Below are 21,433 nucleotides of genomic sequence, written 5' to 3' on the forward strand. Positions count from 1 at the left end.
GCAGCAGACTGAGGTATATAGCAATTATTGTAACGATCTCTTGAAAAATGTAGACTTTCCCTTAGAATTTACTGAATGTATTAAAACTAGATGTAGAATTAATGAACATGAAACTATTTTAGACAATATTTATGCGGAAATTGTGCGTATACTCTGTGAAAGTGTAATCGAAAGTAACTGTAAGAACGGATTACAGCGCAAAAAGAGTTACATAACGGGCTGGAATAAGCATGTGAAGGACGCACACAGACAGGCTCGGATTTTCAAACCTGGACGTTGTTTGGTAGACCGAAAAATGGTGATTTATATGAAAAAATGGTGGAAAGTAGAAAGGTTTTTAAAAGTAAATTGAAATGGTGCCAAAATAATAAGGACCAAATAAAAATGGACATCATTGCAAGTCATCATGACGCAAAGAATTTTGGTAGTTTTTGGAAAGCCACGAACAGGTTGAATCCTAGGTCGGGTCTGCCTGTGAGTATTGATGATATCGCCAACCTATTTAGTAGAACCTTTAGGGTTGGGTCTCCCCTGGGTACGTCGTCTGGTGGGCCGGAGTTGGTGGGGGGGTCTCAAGACATGCCTATTAGGTTTACGGCCAGGGAGGTAGCTACTGTCATACGCAACTTAAAGAGAGGCAAGTCGCCGGGTCATGACAGCCTAAGTATAGAGCATTTGCTGCATGCTGGTAAGCACTAACCGCGAGTGCTAGCAATGTTTTTTAGCTTGTGCCTGAGTCACTCGTATCTTCCAGCTGATTTACTTAAAACTATTGTTGTGCCTATTGTTAAGAATGAAACTGGAGATGCGAGTGAAAAGAGCAACTACAGGCCTATATCCCTGGCTACTATCATTGCAAAGGTGTTGGACAGTCTGACTGACCAGCAGCTGGATAAGTACTTAATACTTAACGATGCCCAGTTTGGTTTTAAGCCAATCTTATCCACGTAAACAGCTATACTATGCCTCAAACAGACTGTTCAATACTATACAAGTAGGAAAACACCTGTATGTGCATGTTTTCTGGACCTCTCCAAGGCTTTCAACCTCGTATCTTACGACTGCCTATGGAGAAAATTGACAAATATCAAGAACTTCCCAAGCGATATCATTAGGGTGCTAAAGTATTGGTATAAAAACCAATACAATTATGTTAAGTGGGCGGGTGTCCTGTCTGATGCATACGGGTTGGAGTGCGGTAAAACGGTGTAGGTAAAACAGCCACATCATGTTAATAAAATCCTATCAAAACGTGTTGGAAATTAAGGTGAGAATCGATCAATAAATTGTAGAAATTCACAGATCTGAATACACTGATATGTGGCTGTGTGTACCTAAATATCTTAACATACCACACAACTTTAATATTATAGGGGCATATTCCAAAAAAGTTACAACTTAAACTTTTTAATTTTAGTAATAAACAGGTTCAATATTAAGAAAAACAAAAATAATGAATATACCTTTAGTCATAGACAGACCTATTATTATAAGTGTCGTTTGTCTTTTATAATTATTTTTTACTAAATAGACCTAATCCTCAAAAGGTCACTGAATACTATTACATTATTTGGTTCTATAAAGACGTATTAAGCAAAATGTCACTTTATGACAAAAAATATTGTGTAATTTAGCGTGGCAGTATTCGCAATAAACAGACACTTTTTGAGATTCGCCGATGTTTTACATGTTCACTCGCAAGCGCATCTGACGTAATACTAATTCTGGCTCTTTCACACAATATGCGTAAACGAATAGCGGAACGAGTGAAAGAGACCGAAATAAGCGTAGTCTCTGTTATAGTTAGAAATAGGTCTCTTTTTATTTACAGGGTTATAGATTATGCTTTTTAAGGTCAGTTTATTGTAAAAACGAGTATTACAGGAATTTTGAATTAAGTCACTTTCATTCTAAGGGTGCGAACTGAGCATTATATGAAAAAGTAGTTAGGCGAAAAATTTGCTAGTTCATTTTACCAAAAAAAATAATTACTAGCTGTTTTCCCGCGTCCCGTTGGAACTACTGCCCGTACCGGGATAAAATATAGCCTATGTTACTCGGGAAGAGTGTAGCGCCTCAAAACTGAAAGATTTTTTCAAAGCGGTTTAATAGTTTTTTGCCTTTTAACGTCTTGGTGTGAACAGTAATTTTCATATTATGTCAACTACATACAATATGCTTTATGCTCGGATGTTATATGTAATTTTGTGAGCGAAAAAAAATGTGAATAATGCAATTGTGTTTAATTAAAACAATACCAACATAAATAAAACACTTCACAACTTGTACTTACTTTTTTATCCAACTTCCAAAAGTCATGACGGGTAATCAGATGCCAGTAAGTTTGACAACCAGTCTTACCAAGAAGTATTGTGATGCTCAGGTAACTGGATCAGATAGGCAGTCGCTCCTTGTGGCACACTGGTACTCAGCTGCATCCGGTTAGACTGGAAGCCGACCCCGACATAGTTGGTACAGTAGACTGCACATCAGTGGTAACTGTCATGCTCCTTAACTCAATAGTAATAAGTACGATTTTCCTATAAAACTGTTACCACTGACCTGAAGTTGACTGTACGTCTATAAAGATGATGAGTTTGTTAAACTAAAAGGCTAGGCGAATAATTAAAACACGTCCAATGATTGTGGATAATGTATTTGATAAAGTTTAACACGTATTTCTCACAAATAGGATGGCGGTCGCCATTTTGTCATATTTTAGCTCTATACTATACAGAGCGATATATTATATAGTCACATCCGATTTTGTTAAGTCATCCGTTGATAGGTTGGCAATCAGTGACTACCGTTCCAATATTCGATCCCTATCCGTTGATTTTCTTAGTAGAGATAGAATTTTTAAGCCCCATACAAATGTCAAATTCCTATCTTTAGCAACCAAATCCACAGATAGATAATTGGGAACGGACCTACCCAAAACTTTTTTCAACTTTTTCATGTGTGAGTAAATCGTCCTTCGCTTCGTTTGCTCCTTCGTTCAATTTCAAAATCTCTTAATTTTGACCATAGAAAACATTGTCCAAATGCGATATTTTAGACAATATTTATTTCTCATACCATCTACCTATAGTTATCTGTCACGCATTGCCTCTTGAACTTCAAAATTTCTTAATTTTGACCATAGAAAACATTGTCCAAATGCGATATTTTGGACAATGCTTTGTCATATCATCTACATATAGTTATCTGTCACTTACTGCCAATCTATTAAACATTAGTGGGATTCTAAATCTATGATTTTCTTACGTTCATAGGTTTACAAGTCAAATCATTATTTTTGTACATACATACACGTCATATTTGAAGAATGCATGCTATGAGCAAGCATTTTGGCTGGCGTACATATAGCAGAAAGTGCGGGAGATTTTTTCATATTATTCTTATTAAAATCGCACAAAATAAAATGTTAGGAAAAATATATGTCGAGTTAATTACCGCGATACAATTAATCGATATCGAATAAATACATTTTTCCAAACATTACTTTAACCGCCTTCGGAAAGAGGAGGTTCTCAATTCGTCGGGTTACTCGAAGACGCCTGGACCGATTTGCGTTTTTTTTACGTCATAAACTTCCTCAAAGTCAAGTAAAATTCCTTAATTTATCTTATTAAAATCGTGTTTATTTTGCTTTAAGTAAATAGCCTGATTTCAATGTGTTTTAGAAAACTTCGCGTGTTCTACGCTACTTTCAGCCATATGTGTGCCAACACTTAGAGTATTATCCATTAATTATTATTACAAAATAGCATATCGCACGCACTACAATAACTTACTCATTTTTAACCGACTTCAAAAAAGGAGGTTCTTAATTCGACTGTATTTTTTCTTTTTTTTTCTTTCTGTAGCTCATATGCTATATTACTGCCAAGTTTCATCACTATCCATACAGTTTAGATTAATAGCCTTACTTATAAACGTGAATTAAATAATAAGTAATACTTAAGGGCTGTTTAAGAAAAATTCTTACTTATAAACGTTGCTTAAGCATGTCAACTAATGAACCCAATAGTTTAATCACTACTTAAGGCTTTAAGTAGTAATTAGTCAAAATGATGCTTAGAAGATGATTTTTATAAGTAAGGCTGTGAGAGAGTAACATACATATTAACTTTCGCATTTATAATAATAGTAGGATAAAGTAGTTTTCATCCATAGTTAGCAATAGTTTAGCACAGAACCGGGGATTGTCCTTGGGTACATTTCTATAGTGTATACAGGGATAATCGTCGGTTTTGTGTCGCCATTTCATTAAAGTTGTCTCAAAAGGGCTTCAGCGTGTTGGCTTCGGCCCCACGTTCGCCTCCCAAAAATCCGGGACTCTATAGTCCCGAGGTCTGGTAGAGAAAATAGTAGGATAAAGTCAATTTCTTATACCTAACAGTTTTACAGCGAAAAACGTGTAAACGACTTCACAAAACACTGAAAGGGACAAAATAAAACTTCTGAAATGGCTCTAGAAGTCGGTGTCTGCAGGTCTGGAAGTCGGTGGCAACTAGAACTATGTCAAAATTTTATGGGAAGTCGGTTAAAAATGTTACTAAGTATGTATAGTGCGTTCGATATGCTAAACTTAATAATATGTGTCTATCATAATATCATCTCTTTATGAGAAGCTTCAAAAATTATTTTGTCATTGATATCCATAATGGCTGGAGAGATTTTAGTCAAATCTGATGGAAATATTTAACTAATTATAGATATTTTATCAAATTCAGTCGAGTAAGTTTTAACTTTGTGACGGCTAGACCAAATTGTTTGAAATTTTTGATGTGCGGTCAATAATTTTTTTGTAAGTTTTAATAAAACTATGGTCAAGTATTTATCATAATCTTGTCAATGTTTGTTACAGCCATCTAACTGTCTGTTTAACCAAATTTTACCCAAATCTATCCAGCCATTTTACAGACACTATTATAACAAAAACGACTGAACAAATTTAGACAAAAATTAAGCTCAAATTTTAACAATTTTACCAAAATCAATCCAGCCATTTTACAAAACACTCATTTTTGTCAACATTTGGTACAAAATATCGTCTCAATAATTTTAGGGTAGTTACATAATTTTTCGGCTGAACAATATCCGATGTAACGCACTAGTTATGCGTATGTCGCATGGCAGCTACGTCTAAACGCACTTTGGGCTTATGTTGAGGCGGAGAAAAGTAAAAATCGAATCGTTTAAAAGATTCAATTTCTCGTTCACTCAGTTCTAACTCTGATAGATTGGTGATTGAACAGTCCGGTAGGAATACGTGGCATTCTGTAATAATACATAGATATATTAGAAATATATAAAATATTTAGAAAGTCGTGTTGGCCTAGTGGGTAAAGAACCAACCTCTCAAGTATGAGTGTATGTTCGATTTCAGGTCAGGTGGGTACCAATGCAACTTTTCAAAATTTTTTAGATTGGTAAAAAATATTGAATATGTATTTTTTACATTACAAAAAACATTAAATACCTATTTACAAATATACAGCGCAACAAATAAATACTGATAGGGACGACTCGTGACGTCACGTCTGTGTAGAATTTGCAATTTAAAGTGACGTAACAGAAAATTCAATTGTGTTGTATTTTTGTTGCTTTTTGAGAGAAAAGAAAAAATACTTGTTCAATATTTTAAGGTTATCTAAAAGACGCACTAATTACTTTTTCCATGCTTATTTTGATTTCGAATAGTAAGTTTCCATCAATGACTGTGTTTCGGAGAGCACGATAAACTGTAGGTCCCGGCTGTCATTGAACATTCTTGGCAGTCGTTACAGGTAGTCAGAAGCCAGTAAGTCTGACACTAGTTTTACATTGAACCCGGGTAACTGGGTCGAGGAGGTCAGATGGGTAGTCGCTCCTTGTGGCACACTGGTACTCAGCTGCATGCGGTTAGACTGGAAGTCGACCCCAACATAGTTGGGAAAAGGCTCGGCAGATAATGATGATGATATTTTAGGGTTATCTAAAAGGCGGGCTAATTACTTTTTTCATGCATCAAACCTATTGTTTTGTCGGTGCACTATGCAGCGTGGTACGTACCGGGGTCGTGCTGTGTGGGGGCTCCGATGGGCCCGAAGCGCCGCGCCGCCTCCGGGGCTGCCGCGCCCACAGCTCCGACACGCTCTGACAGATAAACAATAATAATATTAGCAACAAGAGAAAGAGAAACAAATAAAGTATCTCGAGTTAGGGTGCTTACATAAAGAAACAGGTTGCCGGTACAGACAAACCTGTACGGGTAGGTACCGATCAGTGCAGGTATAATATTTCAATACAATCCTATTGACTCACTTCTAAAGAAACAGGTTGTTTATCTGTTTCAACTTGCCTGTTTCGTACAGGTTTGTTTGTAACGGAAACCTGTTTCTTTATGTAAGCAAGCACCCTTAGCGCACGAGGTTGTCGCCATGTGGAATGTCGACACGGCTGTTATAGTGCCGACTGTCGTTACGGTCAATAGTCTAATAGCCAAAAGACCTGGACACCTACAACCCTGATTGGTGGGAAGTATCAAAGGATCGACAGGTGGGGAGGCCTTTGCTCAACAGTGGGACAGTTCGGGCTAGGAATAAAGATTATTTTATGTATATCGTTGAGGAAAAAAGATAGCAAAGACGTTATAAGAAAAGTTTAAGGTGAATTCTTGTAAGTCACAGCAACGTATAGTAAGCGTAATCTGACACTAGAATTCTCCTTGTAAAATCAAAACTTATTTATCAATGATTAGTCCTTATCAATTAGTGATTTGGTTTTGAGAGTAATGGGTTGGTTCTACAAAAGGCGTGTAATTATTGAGCTTGTAACGTTCCTCGTCCCATTGTGACATCTCTGCTCATCATTTTGTTCATTAGTATAGATTATCTGCTCTACTAAATAAATGCTTTTTATATCCTATTCTACCAATATTATTAATGTGAAACTTTGTGAGAATGTACGGATGTACAGATACCGGCACGGATATTGGGCTCTCGGCGGAAGAGTGGGGATCGCTTTGCGCACCCTTACGCATAAGGCAATAAGGCAGTAAATCGCTTCTGCGCAGGTGAAGGTCATGGCTCGATATCCGTGCCGATCACTGTATATTTGTTATTCTTTCACGCAGAAGCAACTGGACCGATTTGGTTGAAATTTGGTATGTAGATACCCTGGATTAACACATAGACTACTATTTATCAACACACCACGCGGGCGAAGCCGCGGGCGGAAGCTAATATTAGTATATAGTTACTGACCAGCATTATCCGGGTAGAGTTGGTCCGGCCAGGTGGTGGGCCGACTGAACAGCGACTCCTCTTGTGACTGCTCTACTGACGCTCCGGGCTCCTGAACGTAATATAATTATATTAGAATACTGAAAATATATCTAATATAATTTTTTTATATCTTTCGAAAAGGGTGAACCATACTTATGTATATGCATATGGTGTTTGTATGCTTAAGTTCGAGAGGGCTCAGTAGTATGGCTCACTCGCTTTCGTAAAATAATACGATTTATTAAAAACTAAAAGTAACGACTAGATATCGGATCATATGCATTGATTTCATTTTAAATGAAGAGTTTTCACAACCTTTGGAGCTTCTCTCAAGGTTATTACTGAATAGTGAAAGACAAGATTTTTAAATATCAAAATCGGTAAAAATTCGTGGTGTTAGTTTTGGATTCGTCAAAATTTTTTTTTTTTTAATATAAATTTTTATAGTATTTTATTATACTAAACATATCAATTTAGACGATTTTCGGTAATCTGTATACTATTAATAATGGTTTCCAGACCGATTGTCGGCTATGGTTACGAATAGCAATATCTCTGTTGGTTAACCTGTAATTGGCGACTGTGTAAGTCCTAGTACCTAATAACAGAAATTGTACTTTAAGCTTAATCAACACAGAAGCTGTTGGTAAACCCTTTAATAAATAAATAAATAAATAAATCTCGTAGAAATCGTAGCATTAACTGTCAAATAACCAATTGAAACTTTATCTTTAACCAATGTAACTTATAATTATATAAAAAAATTACTTGTGGCGTTACCCACAAAAATTGGAACATCTTACCTGCCCTTTATAAAATTTTGACTCCGTTACATGATGAATCGTCACTTCACTGTTCAACTTCGAACCGACTCTCAACCTCTGGAAGTACGGTAACGAATCACCGTTGGACACATTATTCGGACCCAAATCCTCACTTTTTTGATGATTGCTATCACTTTTATCACTGAACAGTGCATTCCGGAAGACATTCCTATCTTCCTGACCAAACGGTGTGTATAAACCGGTGTAATCCACTTCTTGTTTCAACGGTGTACCAATTGGTTCCGGACGTTGTATAGGATTAGCAAATAACGATGTATCGGACTCAAAGGGACGGGTTTCAACCGGTCTCGTTCCAATAGGGTTGGGAGAAACCATTGATTTTGGTGACTGATTTTCAAAATATTCCGGTGTCAAAAAACTGCGTTGCTGATTATCATCAGAAGTCTTAAAAAGAGAGTATCCTTCATCATTTTTCTGAGTAAACGATGCTAAATTCATGATTCTCGTTTGAAAGTCATCCGGCTTCGGTGAAGAACGTTCGAACTGTGTTGGGTTGACCGGTGTGTACGTGTTGGGGTTCACATAGTTATACTGCTGTCCGTACATAGGGTTCAGTTGGGGGCTTTGGGTGCGAACCCCCATTAGACTTTGTTGATGCATCATTGTCATTAACGGGTTCCGTATGGTGTACATTCCGTTGGATGTTGGTGTGATGGTAGCTTGACAAGCGTTTGGAGGCATCGGAATTGGATCCGGGATTCTAATTTGTTCTTGTTTCTTTTGTACGGGCTGACTGTTATTGCTAGATATTTGAACTGGTGGTAAGTTGGGGTGGAACATAGGGTTTCGTAGCGTGACTATCTTTGTGCCGTCCGGCTTTGCGTCTTCGGCGGCCTGGGCTGCTTTCTTAGCCTTCTTTTTGGCTTTCTTGGATTTGCCGACGGGAGGTGGTGGGTCGGCTATGATGACTGGTTTCGGTGGTTCTGTGAAAGAGAAATTAATATTGACTTTAAAGATGTTTTTATTTAGATATTATAGTTGTTTCCTGGTCTTCGGATAAGTCAATTAATCTACAAGATATATCAGTGTTCTTACAAAAAAAACCTTTAAAACATCGTGAAAGTGTGTTTAACTATTTGGTATTTAATTAGATATTGTTTGAAATAGTGTTTATATAGTTTTTTGATTTTCCATCTAATAAATAAATTAAAGTCATTGACAATGTTTAATTTTAGATTCTCCTTCTTCATATGGTGAATCTGCACTTTAGATAATGTCTAGGGATTGATTACTCGAAACACTAAATATAATCTTACTAAATATAACAAGTTTAGCCTAAATATGTTATGATTTCGGACTTTTTTAAAACTTGACGAAATTTTCTGTTATTTTGTATTATGTTTCACAATAGGGACAAAATGCACTAAACCAGTGGTATAAATAAATAAAGTATTACAAACTTACCCGGCATCTGCGTAGTGAACATAACATTGGCAGGATCAGCATTGATGACGGGCGCCGGGCGGGCTACGGGCGTCGGAGCGGCCGGTAACTGTCCTGCTTTCCATAGCGGCTATAGAAATAAACAAATATTTATTATATGTAAAACAAAGGTAAAAATAAAATGTAGATCTTAAAAATAGGTATAGTACGCTATGTTCTGTGTATGGTGAGACGTACAAATATGGTTTGGACTACATAGATGTTAAAAATCCATTTAACAACACTTGGAATTAGAAATTATTAGAATCAAACATGGAAATGAGTCATTTAAAAACTCATCAACGGTGTAGAAATAGGGATAAAATAATTGTTATTTATATTAAGAAATAATATAAGCTTTAATAATTAAGAGCTCGTGGCTAAGACAAAGCCGCGCGGATCGATCGATCATAAACATTGCTTAACAGCAATGCTTGGTAGAGTCGGTCCGTGGATGGGTCCATCTTGCCATGACGAATTTCTAGGTCCCGACTGTCATTTGAACATCTTTGACAGTGATTACGGGTAGTCAGAAACCAGTAAGTCTGACAACCAGTCATACCACGGAAAATTGGGTTGCCCGAGTCGCTCCTTGTGGCAACCAGTCTTCTTTTGGGACGCGAGTGAAACCACGTTTAGTAGCGAGTGTTAAAACTAAACATAAGGTTGTACTTACAACAGATTTGATAGGAGGTGGTTCTTTCTTCTCGGAAGGTTGTACTCGAGTCAAAGTGATGCCAGGAGGGAGTTTTAAATCTGCCACCTGTAATAAACATTAAATAAATATAGTGATACTACAGGAAACATAATTATAATAACACTATACGTTACAAAGCCCCTTCCAACAGATGAAGGTTCTATATTTCGCATTTATGATAACAGAAAATGTACCTTTTTTGGAAATAAATTTCTTATTCTATTCTTCTTATTCTTATTTATGAATTTCATTTCATGTAAATATAAAAAAAAATATTCTTCAAAAACTTTCAAACTCCTACTAAAAGTTTGCCTGTCGAGATTATTAAAATATAATAAAATAATCAATGTTTATTTCCAAAAAAGAATAAGTACAGTTTACAATATAACATTGGCCCCAAACTGTATCATCTTCCTGCCATGTTCCCAAGTCATTTGGGGTCGGCACAACATGTCTTTTTCTTCCATTCCTCTCTGTCAGACGTCATACTTACATCCACTCCCTTCTGCTTCATGTCCTCTTTCAGACAATCCATCCACCTTTTCCTCGGTCTACCTCTGCCTCTCCATCCCTCCACATTCATACTTAGCACACTCTTTGTAGCATGCGTTTCACACCGTCTCATTACATGCCCATACCACGACAAACGCTTACTCTCTTAGGCACGCCTGTATCTTGGGTACCAATTAAGAGGGTTTACCAAGGATGTACATAGCAAGATGACTTAACTATAATTATTGCACCGATTGAAATAAAATTTAGGCTATGTTCACGCATCTAACGTGTGGAGCACAGCGGAGACGCGGCAGGCGGAGGGGGGTGGGGGGGGGTCCCCTACAGATGCGGTCAGCGACGGACGTATCGTGCGCTCAAACAAATATTATATTTTATCCGTGTTACCACAAAAACTTTTAAACGGCAGTCTAAGGCTTGTCTAACAAAATGTCAAATTATGACGTTGACATATGATTCATTTTGGATCCACAATTTTTTTAGACAAGTGTAAAACAGACGTTTTTAGTTTTTGTAGTAAGGCCATATATGTTTGTAAATCGATCTGTATCAAAGTAATTATTTATCTAAAGCGAGTCGTTCATCATTGAAATCCTTTACAGGCTACTTTTTACCCGGGTGCGGGAAATACCACATAATTATCATAGTTTTTATATACGTATATAACATACCTGAACGCCACAGCTAAGTTGTTCCATGATACTGCAGGACGCTGGCTTTTCAGGCTCGTTTGTGCACGGCGTCTGAAAAATATAAGAAACTTTTTATTACAAAAAAAAAATGGAGAAATATCTGACAGACTACTTACTAAATAAACGCATTAAAAGTTTATTAGACTAACATTTTATATAGGAAAGATTTTATCTATACTAATATTATAAAAGAGGAAAACTTTGTTGTTTGTTTATTTGGTTGTAATGGATAAACTCAAAAACTACTGGACTGATTTTAAATATTCTTTCACCATTAGAAAGCTACATTATGTGCGAGTAACATAGGCTATATTTTATCCCGGTGCGGGCAGTAGCTCCCACGGGACGCGGGTGAAACCGCGGGAAAACGGCTAGTTGTTTGTATATTTGTTTAGATCAAACAGGTCCCGGCTGTCATTGAACATTCTCGGCAGTCGTTACGTGTAGTCAGAAGCCAGTAAATCTGAGATCCAGTATTAGTATCGGGTTGTCCGGGTAACTGGGTTGAGGAGGTCAGATAGGCAGTCGCTCCTTGTGGTACACTGGTACTCAGCTGCATCCGGTGAGACTGGAAGCCGACCCCAATATAGTTGGGACGCAATGGTCACCATGCCGGACTGCCGAATCTGAGGTCCCGGGTTCGATTCCCGGTTCGGTCGACATTTGTGTGATGAGCATACTTGTTGGCCGTGGTCTGGGTGTTACAATATGTATTTATAAATATGTATATGTGTAACTATATGTAGTTTATCAGTTGTGTTAGCACCCATAACACAAGTTAATAAATAACTTACCATGGGGCTAACCAACAGTGGGTGGAAGGTGTCCCGACATTATATAAAAGGCTTGAAGGATGAATATCGTGGCAATTTGTATTGTGTACCCTTTTTTATTTTTGGTCAATTTCTTTGTGTTTTGTTATTGTTTGTGCTAAATAAATTTTCTATCTATCTACTTACCTTGTTAGTAACAACTTCAATGCTAGTATCAGGAGTGATGTTGATGACTTGTCGTTTCTGTTGTTGTTGTTGTTGTTGCTGTTGTTGTTGTTGTTGTTGTTGTTGTTGCTTCTTGTTTTCTTTCTTAGTTTGTTGCGTCTGTTGCTGTTGTGGTTGTTGCTTTGTTGCTTTCGTTTGAGATGCGGGCGCTGGAAATATTGGAGTGGATGTATAAGAAAATATTCCGAATATAAAATAATACTATTAAGAAGGTGTATTTTTGTTTTTCATACCCTGTTGGCTTAAAAACGACTAACCCGATTAGAAAAATTGTTTCAGTGTTAGCTATTTCAGTCATTGATATTTATCCCACAGCAAGCTCAGCTCGTATTAAAATAACAGGTTTTTACAAACTGTGTAAGTACTAAAACATTTTATGAATTTTTGACTGGCTGTTTCCGGCTAATGTCTGAAATAACTGGACCAATTTTGATGGCACTTTCACTGGCATGCAGCTGATATATCATACAGACAACTAGGATTAACTTAGGCTATATTTTATCCAAGATTCAAAAAGTACTTCCTACAGAACACAAGTCAAACCACAGGCAACAACTAGTATCATACATTAAAACACAAAAAACTCACTTTTCTCCTGTTTATTTTCCTTCCCTTTCTTTTCCACCTTCTTCTCAGCGGCCTTCTCTTTCTTTTTCTCTTCTTTCTTCTCCTTCTTAGTGGGTTCAGGCTTTTTATCATTCTTCTTAGTGTCAGGTTTGGGCTCGGGTTTCTTGTCAGACTTGGAGTCGGATTTGGTGTCAGACTTTGAGTCAGACTTTTTGGTTTTCGAGTCTGATTGTTGCTGTTGCTGTTGTTGTTTTTTCTTTTCTTCTTCTTCAGCCTGAAAGACATAAATTGTTTGGTTTGGTAGGAAAAAGTCATAAGTAGATATTTTTAACGGATTTACCAAAGAGTTCCTCAATTAGTTTTTTAGTATTTTAACTATGTATGTAGGTTTTTAACTAATATTATAAGAAATGTTTTAATGATTTCTGAAATTATTGTGTAATCTGTAATCTATACTAACATTGTAAGCTAAAGAGTTTCGCAGTTTTTATCTCAGTAACTTCAGGATGTACATTGATGAAACTTAGGAATATAGTATTTAAATCAGAATCATCATCTCCCGAGCCTTTTCCCAACTATGTTGGTGTCGACTTCTAGTCTAACGGGATGCAGCTGAGTACCAGTGCTTTACAAGGAGCGACTGCCTATCTGACCCCCTCAACCCAGTAACCCGGGCAATACCCCTTAGTGAGACTCATCTAGTCACAGATAAAACTAGTTACTAAACACCTACCTGTTGTTTAGCCAGCAGTTTTCTCTGTTTCTTGGACAGTGGCTGAGTCTCTGCCTGAGCTGGGGCGGCAGTCTTAGTCTGTTCCTTGTCTTTGGCAGGTTTCTGCTCTTGTTGTTTCTGCTCTTTGGGTTCTTTCTGCTCTTTTTGCTTTTTCTGTAAATAAATGAAGCCATATTTAATTTTAATAATACTCCATTTCTCACATGCCATAAGCGCCGATTTTTCAATCACTATAATTTTTATCTGAAGAATACGTTTGATGTTTTGACAGCTTGTGTATATAAAATTATAAAATTGTCGCTATATTTATTCCGCACGCAGAAGTAAACAGATGATTTCATTGGCCTTAAAGAAAAACAATCTTGATATGGTCTTTTTTTCAATCATAGTAAATATAATAATAACAATAAGTAAATCACTTGAATAATTATTATTTTAAGCAGTATTTTATTTTATATGCATTTGTGTAAGATCCTATAAAGTTCTATCCGATTGTATGCTTATTGTGTCAAGACCTCAAAGATACAAGGACTGATACAATACCTTTTATGCGACTATAGTTCGGCCGCTCAGAGAATGCGTTTCTGACACATCGCGATTGAACTGACGACGTAACTTTGTAATGGCGTTGCAGTACGATAAAAATATTTTTGCTGGTTGTTTATCGTTTTAACAATTGTTGAGCATTAAAACAACATTATTATATCAATAATAATCAATGAATGTTGTAATTTTGTGCCAAATTGAGTGTCAAATAACTTGGTAAACAATATTTTTCTAAATCTATACTGCGCTATTACAAGGTTATGTCAGCGCTTTATATTTGTAGTGCTGTGCTAAAAATAACAGGTAAGTATCGTAATCTGTTCTGGTTGATGGTTCTTATACAGTTATACTTATAATATAAAATAATACGTTTTGTTTTTCTTTTTAAGAATTTGAAAATAATGGAGTATAGGATAACTTTTATGAAATATAAAAATAAAACTATGATCAAACTGAACGCGCGAAAGAAAGTAGCATTTTTATATATAGGTTGAAAATGGTAACCCCAAATGGCATCATGGGCCGTCATTTTGTGACGCTAAATATTCATTTGTTGTCGTTTCGTGCGCTAAGACTAAGTGCCCTGCCTCATTAGGACGCCAATGGCGACGTCGCCGGCTACGTATCCAAGCAGTTAGTATTGAAATGTATGGAACCTAACTCACTTGGCAAATTGGAGGCGTGGCCACGAGCTACAGTTCCCTATGTGGCTTCTGGCTACCGTGGCAACTTGGCGACGTGGCCACAGTAGCCACTATAATGTACACGGTAAAGCGCACCTCCCTCACACAGTCGCCAATGTGGTCGCCAGTCAGCTTGCAATTTCTTGAGCGACGACGTAAACAATTGACTGTCGAGACGCCATGGCCACTCGACTTGGCGACATTTGGATGCCAGAAGTAGCCAGACCTGTGCCGCTGGCGACGTCGCCATGGCGTCCCAGTGAGGTAGAGCTCTAAAAACCTGATTTTGGAAGATTTTGACCGAGATATCAGGATTGATTCTGTTATTGATAATACCTAATATACACGTAATATACACGTAGGCGAAGATGATGATGAAGACACCACCTCCTCAAGCGAATCGGAGTCTGATTAACATTCTGTACGCACATTCAATTCAATGTACTTACTTTATTGCATAGAAATACAGATTGTAACTTTGTAACAAAGAATAAATAAAACGATTTTATTATATGAATATTACCTTTTTTTGGTTTCCACTTAAATAACTAAAATATAAATTTTAAATGATTCCGCCAATTTAAAACGAAAATAATCTTAAAATAATGCGGCGGTTTATTTTGGGGGAACGGTAACGAACTCAGTGTTATGTTGTGCCCATCACTAGTCCTGACTAACTGATAGGTGTCAGGAACGCATTCTCTGAACGGCCGAACTATAACTATCAGTTGCACAAAGCTCCATTAAAGTTAAAGCTTCATTAAATCTATTGCTGTCTTTTTTATCCTTGTTCACAAAGAAAGTGACAGCATTAGATTTAAAGACGCTTTAACTTTAATGGAGCTTTGTGATATAATGTTGAGCCCCATACAAATAATATCAAATCTCTATCTCCAGTAAGCAAGCAAAACAACAGATAGATAGAATATTGGGATAACGTACCTTCTCCTTCCCCTGTTTAGCCAGCTGGTTGATGTGTGCGAGTGCCTGCTCCCACGTCTGCTTGCGACCTTCAGCCGGCTTCTGTGTCGGCGCTGCCTGCTCGCCGCATACGTTCAGTACTGGAACATTAGACAAAAATATGTAAACAAACATCTTTTAAATATGGTAGGTACATGGGAAGCTATATTAGCTTGTGTTATGGGTGTTAATACAAGTGATAAATTACGCATATATTTACAAATACATAGAAGTATATACAACCCAAATTACCAGCCAATAAGAAAAGTGCTAATCACACAAATGTCGACCGTACAGAGAATTGAACCCAGAACCCCTCGGGCCGTCAAGAAAAGTTTATTTAAATTACTGTACGCATTGGTACATACACGGTATTACGAAAACGTCATCGCAATAAGACATACATATCGGTACGTCTTTTATTGTCAATATTTATTATACGTGCAAGAGATCTCTACCACTATGTTGACAAAACAGGTCATAAGTTTAAAACAACTGAGCCTGTCTTGATTAAATAAGTCTATAGCTACTACACATACTGCAAGAAGCAGGCACCGACAGGCAGTAGGAATATCCATCAGCAAACCAGATATTCCTGTCATACCTGTCAAAAACACTGCCTGTAGTAAATAGCTATAAGGATCACCACGAAAACACCTGCTAGCTAGGTGTACTACAAAATCATGCGGATTTTGTAGTACACCTAGCTAGCAATCGATTCATCGGTTGAGCTACGTTGTCACATAACACGTCACTTTTTGGCATCCTAGGTAATATATACTCAACAATATTAATCTCACCAGTGACATGTTTATTATTCTGCACGAGCTGCGCTAGCGGCGTGTCGCGCTGTCCGGGCAGCGACAGCGTCACGGCGCCGTCGCCCGGGGATCGCCTCACGCATACTATGCCGCCGCCGTTTTGTCCATCTGTAATGAAAATAAAATTAATTAAAGTATACTAATATAATTCAATTCAATATATCTATTTCAGACTTGTTTTCGGTCCACACAGTGTTATAAATACATGTAGGAAAGTAACTTATGAAATCTAATTACGATATACAATACCTATCTCTTTTATTCTAACTCTCCCATAACGGGCCTGCTGGAAGAAATTTCTTTTGAGATACGCTGTGCCTGTGTATACATTCTTGTTTGTGTTTTTATGTATACATAAACTGTTAAATAAATAAGGTAAAATGAAGGGAAGAACGAAACAACGCCTAAGCTACATGGAAACCAACCCAATGCCTCCAGATCGGACTATGGACCATCCTCCGAGCCTTTTTCCCAAACTATGTTGGGGTCGGCTTCCAGTCTAACCGGATTCAGCTGAGTACCAGTGCTTTACAAGAAGCGACTGCCTATCTGACCTCCTCAACCCAGTTACCCGGGCAACCCGATACCCCTTGGTTAGACTGGTGTCAGACTTACTGGCTTCTGACTACCCGTAACGACTGCCAAGGATGTTCAATGACAGCCGGGACCTACAGTTTAACGTGCCATCCGAAACACAGTCATTGGTGTCTAAGATATACTTAGAAAGTACATACAAACTTAGAAAAGTTGCATTGGTACTTGCCTGACCTGGAATCGAACCCGCGCCCTCATACTCGAGAGGTTGGTTCTTTGCCCACTAGGCCACCACTTTTTTTTTTTTTTTTTTTCATGTCGGACTATGGACATGAACTACAAATTACTCGATTTTTTGTATTTTTGTACCCGAAAAGTTACAAGGCCGTCGCTCCTTGTAAATCACTGATAACCCAGTTGCATTGGAAGCAGAGTCCAACATGTTTGGGAAAAAGCTAGGCAGATGATAATGATTATTGTAGCATAAAAGCTTTGAGCCTACTAAACCGATTTGAATTTTTCCACAGTTGGGGCACTACACTCTTCCCGAGTAAAATAAGCTGTATTTTATCCCGGTACAGGCAGTAGTTCCAACGGGATGCGGTTGAAAATAATACATGTGTGTATTATTTTTGCGTGGTGTATACATATTTGTATTAGGATGTCTTTGAACCTATACATTCTCATTTGAGATACAGGTCAGGCTGACACAAAAGACAAAGACACAACCTCTTTATGCGCAGTCGGTAAACAAACTCACTGATAAAGCTAGCATTCTGCTTGTGCTTGTCAATCTTGTGCTTCTCTGCTTGTTGCTGCATCAGCTGTAGCTGCCGCTGTTGTTGCAACTGTTGTTGTTGTTGTTGTTGCTAGCTAGATATAAAGATATAAACTCACTGATAAAGCTAGCATTCTGCTTGTGCTTGTCAATCTTGTGCTTCTCTGCTTGTTGCTGCATCAGCTGTAGCTGCCGCTGTTGTTGCAACTGTTGTTGTTGTTGTTGCTAGCTAGATATAAAGATATAAACTCACTGATAAAGCTAGCATTCTGCTTGTGCTTGTCAATCTTGTGCTTCTCTGCTTGTTGCTGCATCAGCTGTAGCTGCCGCTGTTGTTGCAACTGTTGTTGTTGTTGTTGTTGCTAGCTAGATATAAAGATATAAACTCACTGATAAAGCTAGCATTCTGCTTGTGCTTGTCAATCTTGTGCTTCTCTGCTTGTTGCTGCATCAGCTGTAGCTGCCGCTGTTGTTGCAACTGTTGTTGTTGTTGTTGCTAGCTAGATATAAAGATATAAACTCACTGATAAAGCTAGCATTCTGCTTGTGCTTGTCAATCTTGTGCTTCTCTGCTTGTTGCTGCATCAGCTGTAGCTGCCGCTGTTGTTGCAACTGTTGTTGTTGTTGTTGTTGCTAGCTAGATATAAAGATATAAACTCACTGATAAAGCTAGCATTCTGCTTGTGCTTGTCAATCTTGTGCTTCTCTGCTTGTTGCTGCATCAGCTGTAGCTGCCGCTGTTGTTGCAACTGTTGTTGTTGTTGTTGCTAGCTAGATATAAAGATATAAACTCACTGATAAAGCTAGCATTCTGCTTGTGCTTGTCAATCTTGTGCTTCTCTGCTTGTTGCTGCATCAGCTGTAGCTGCCGCTGTTGTTGCAACTGTTGTTGTTGTTGTTGCTAGCTAGATATAAAGATATAAACTCACTGATAAAGCTAGCATTCTGCTTGTGCTTGTCAATCTTGTGCTTCTCTGCTTGTTGCTGCATCAGCTGTAGCTGCCGCTGTTGTTGCAACTGTTGTTGTTGTTGTTGTTGCTAGCTAGATATAAAGATATAAACTCACTGATAAAGCTAGCATTCTGCTTGTGCTTGTCAATCTTGTGCTTCTCTGCTTGTTGCTGCATCAGCTGTAGCTGCCGCTGTTGTTGCAACTGTTGTTGTTGTTGTTGCTAGCTAGATATAAAGATATAAACTCACTGATAAAGCTAGCATTCTGCTTGTGCTTGTCAATCTTGTGCTTCTCTGCTTGTTGCTGCATCAGCTGTAGCTGCCGCTGTTGTTGCAACTGTTGTTGTTGTTGTTGCTAGCTAGATATAAAGATATAAACTCACTGATAAAGCTAGCATTCTGCTTGTGCTTGTCAATCTTGTGCTTCTCTGCTTGTTGCTGCATCAGCTGTAGCTGCCGCTGTTGTTGCAACTGTTGTTGTTGTTGTTGCTAGCTAGATATAAAGATATAAACTCACTGATAAAGCTAGCATTCTGCTTGTGCTTGTCAATCTTGTGCTTCTCTGCTTGTTGCTGCATCAGCTGTAGCTGCCGCTGTTGTTGCAACTGTTGTTGTTGTTGTTGCTAGCTAGATATAAAGATATAAACTCACTGATAAAGCTAGCATTCTGCTTGTGCTTGTCAATCTTGTGCTTCTCTGCTTGTTGCTGCATCAGCTGTAGCTGCCGCTGTTGTTGCAACTGTTGTTGTTGTTGTTGCTAGCTAGATATAAAGATATAAACTCACTGATAAAGCTAGCATTCTGCTTGTGCTTGTCAATCTTGTGCTTCTCTGCTTGTTGCTGCATCAGCTGTAGCTGCCGCTGTTGTTGCAACTGTTGTTGTTGTTGTTGCTAGCTAGATATAAAGATATAAACTCACTGATAAAGCTAGCATTCTGCTTGTGCTTGTCAATCTTGTGCTTCTCTGCTTGTTGCTGCATCAGCTGTAGCTGCCGCTGTTGTTGCAACTGTTGTTGTTGTTGTTGTTGCTAGCTAGATATAAAGATATAAACTCACTGATAAAGCTAGCATTCTGCTTGTGCTTGTCAATCTTGTGCTTCTCTGCTTGTTGCTGCATCAGCTGTAGCTGCCGCTGTTGTTGCAACTGTTGTTGTTGTTGTTGTTGCTAGCTAGATATAAAGATATAAACTCACTGATAAAGCTAGCATTCTGCTTGTGCTTGTCAATCTTGTGCTTCTCTGCTTGTTGCTGCATCAGCTGTAGCTGCCGCTGTTGTTGCAACTGTTGTTGTTGTTGTTGTTGCTAGCTAGATATAAAGATATAAACTCACTGATAAAGCTAGCATTCTGCTTGTGCTTGTCAATCTTGTGCTTCTCTGCTTGTTGCTGCATCAGCTGTAGCTGCCGCTGTTGTTGCAACTGTTGTTGTTGTTGTTGCTAGCTAGATATAAAGATATAAACTCACTGATAAAGCTAGCATTCTGCTTGTGCTTGTCAATCTTGTGCTTCTCTGCTTGTTGCTGCATCAGCTGTAGCTGCCGCTGTTGTTGCAACTGTTGTTGTTGTTGTTGCTAGCTAGATATAAAGATATAAACTCACTGATAAAGCTAGCATTCTGCTTGTGCTTGTCAATCTTGTGCTTCTCTGCTTGTTGCTGCATCAGCTGTAGCTGCCGCTGTTGTTGCAACTGTTGTTGTTGTTGTTGCTAGCTAGATATAAAGATATAAACTCACTGATAAAGCTAGCATTCTGCTTGTGCTTGTCAATCTTGTGCTTCTCTGCTTGTTGCTGCATCAGCTGTAGCTGCCGCTGTTGTTGCAACTGTTGTTGTTGTTGTTGCTAGCTAGATATAAAGATATAAACTCACTGATAAAGCTAGCATTCTGCTTGTGCTTGTCAATCTTGTGCTTCTCTGCTTGTTGCTGCATCAGCTGTAGCTGCCGCTGTTGTTGCAACTGTTGTTGTTGTTGTTGCTAGCTAGATATAAAGATATAAACTCACTGATAAAGCTAGCATTCTGCTTGTGCTTGTCAATCTTGTGCTTCTCTGCTTGTTGCTGCATCAGCTGTAGCTGCCGCTGTTGTTGCAACTGTTGTTGTTGTTGTTGCTAGCTAGATATAAAGATATAAACTCACTGATAAAGCTAGCATTCTGCTTGTGCTTGTCAATCTTGTGCTTCTCTGCTTGTTGCTGCATCAGCTGTAGCTGCCGCTGTTGTTGCAACTGTTGTTGTTGTTGTTGCTAGCTAGATATAAAGATATAAACTCACTGATAAAGCTAGCATTCTGCTTGTGCTTGTCAATCTTGTGCTTCTCTGCTTGTTGCTGCATCAGCTGTAGCTGCCGCTGTTGTTGCAACTGTTGTTGTTGTTGTTGTTGCTAGCTAGATATAAAGATATAAACTCACTGATAAAGCTAGCA

General features: G+C 38.1%; 1 protein-coding gene across 1 annotated transcript in view; it reads right to left on the reverse strand.

Annotated features, from left to right (window-relative positions):
* Positions 1 to 2,640: 2,640 nt before the first annotated feature.
* Positions 2,641 to 21,433, reverse strand: part of LOC110383528 (uncharacterized) — a 68,922-nt gene continuing 50,129 nt past the window's right edge. The window contains exons 45-57 of the mRNA XM_064043183.1: positions 18,046 to 18,154; positions 16,731 to 16,859; positions 15,913 to 16,031; positions 13,742 to 13,894; positions 13,030 to 13,282; positions 12,403 to 12,590; positions 11,423 to 11,494; positions 10,218 to 10,304; positions 9,524 to 9,632; positions 8,078 to 9,042; positions 7,254 to 7,344; positions 6,061 to 6,144; positions 2,641 to 5,286 (exon numbers count right to left, since the gene is read on the reverse strand). Of these exons, the coding sequence (XP_063899253.1) occupies positions 5,120 to 5,286; positions 6,061 to 6,144; positions 7,254 to 7,344; positions 8,078 to 9,042; positions 9,524 to 9,632; positions 10,218 to 10,304; positions 11,423 to 11,494; positions 12,403 to 12,590; positions 13,030 to 13,282; positions 13,742 to 13,894; positions 15,913 to 16,031; positions 16,731 to 16,859; positions 18,046 to 18,154 (2,526 nt within the window). The 3' untranslated portion in view covers positions 2,641 to 5,119. The remainder of the gene's footprint in view (positions 5,287 to 6,060; positions 6,145 to 7,253; positions 7,345 to 8,077; positions 9,043 to 9,523; positions 9,633 to 10,217; positions 10,305 to 11,422; positions 11,495 to 12,402; positions 12,591 to 13,029; positions 13,283 to 13,741; positions 13,895 to 15,912; positions 16,032 to 16,730; positions 16,860 to 18,045; positions 18,155 to 21,433) is intronic.

Source organism: Helicoverpa armigera, chromosome 31 (assembly GCF_030705265.1).
Source record: "Helicoverpa armigera isolate CAAS_96S chromosome 31, ASM3070526v1, whole genome shotgun sequence".
Classification (NCBI taxonomy): Eukaryota; Metazoa; Arthropoda; class Insecta; order Lepidoptera; family Noctuidae; genus Helicoverpa; species Helicoverpa armigera.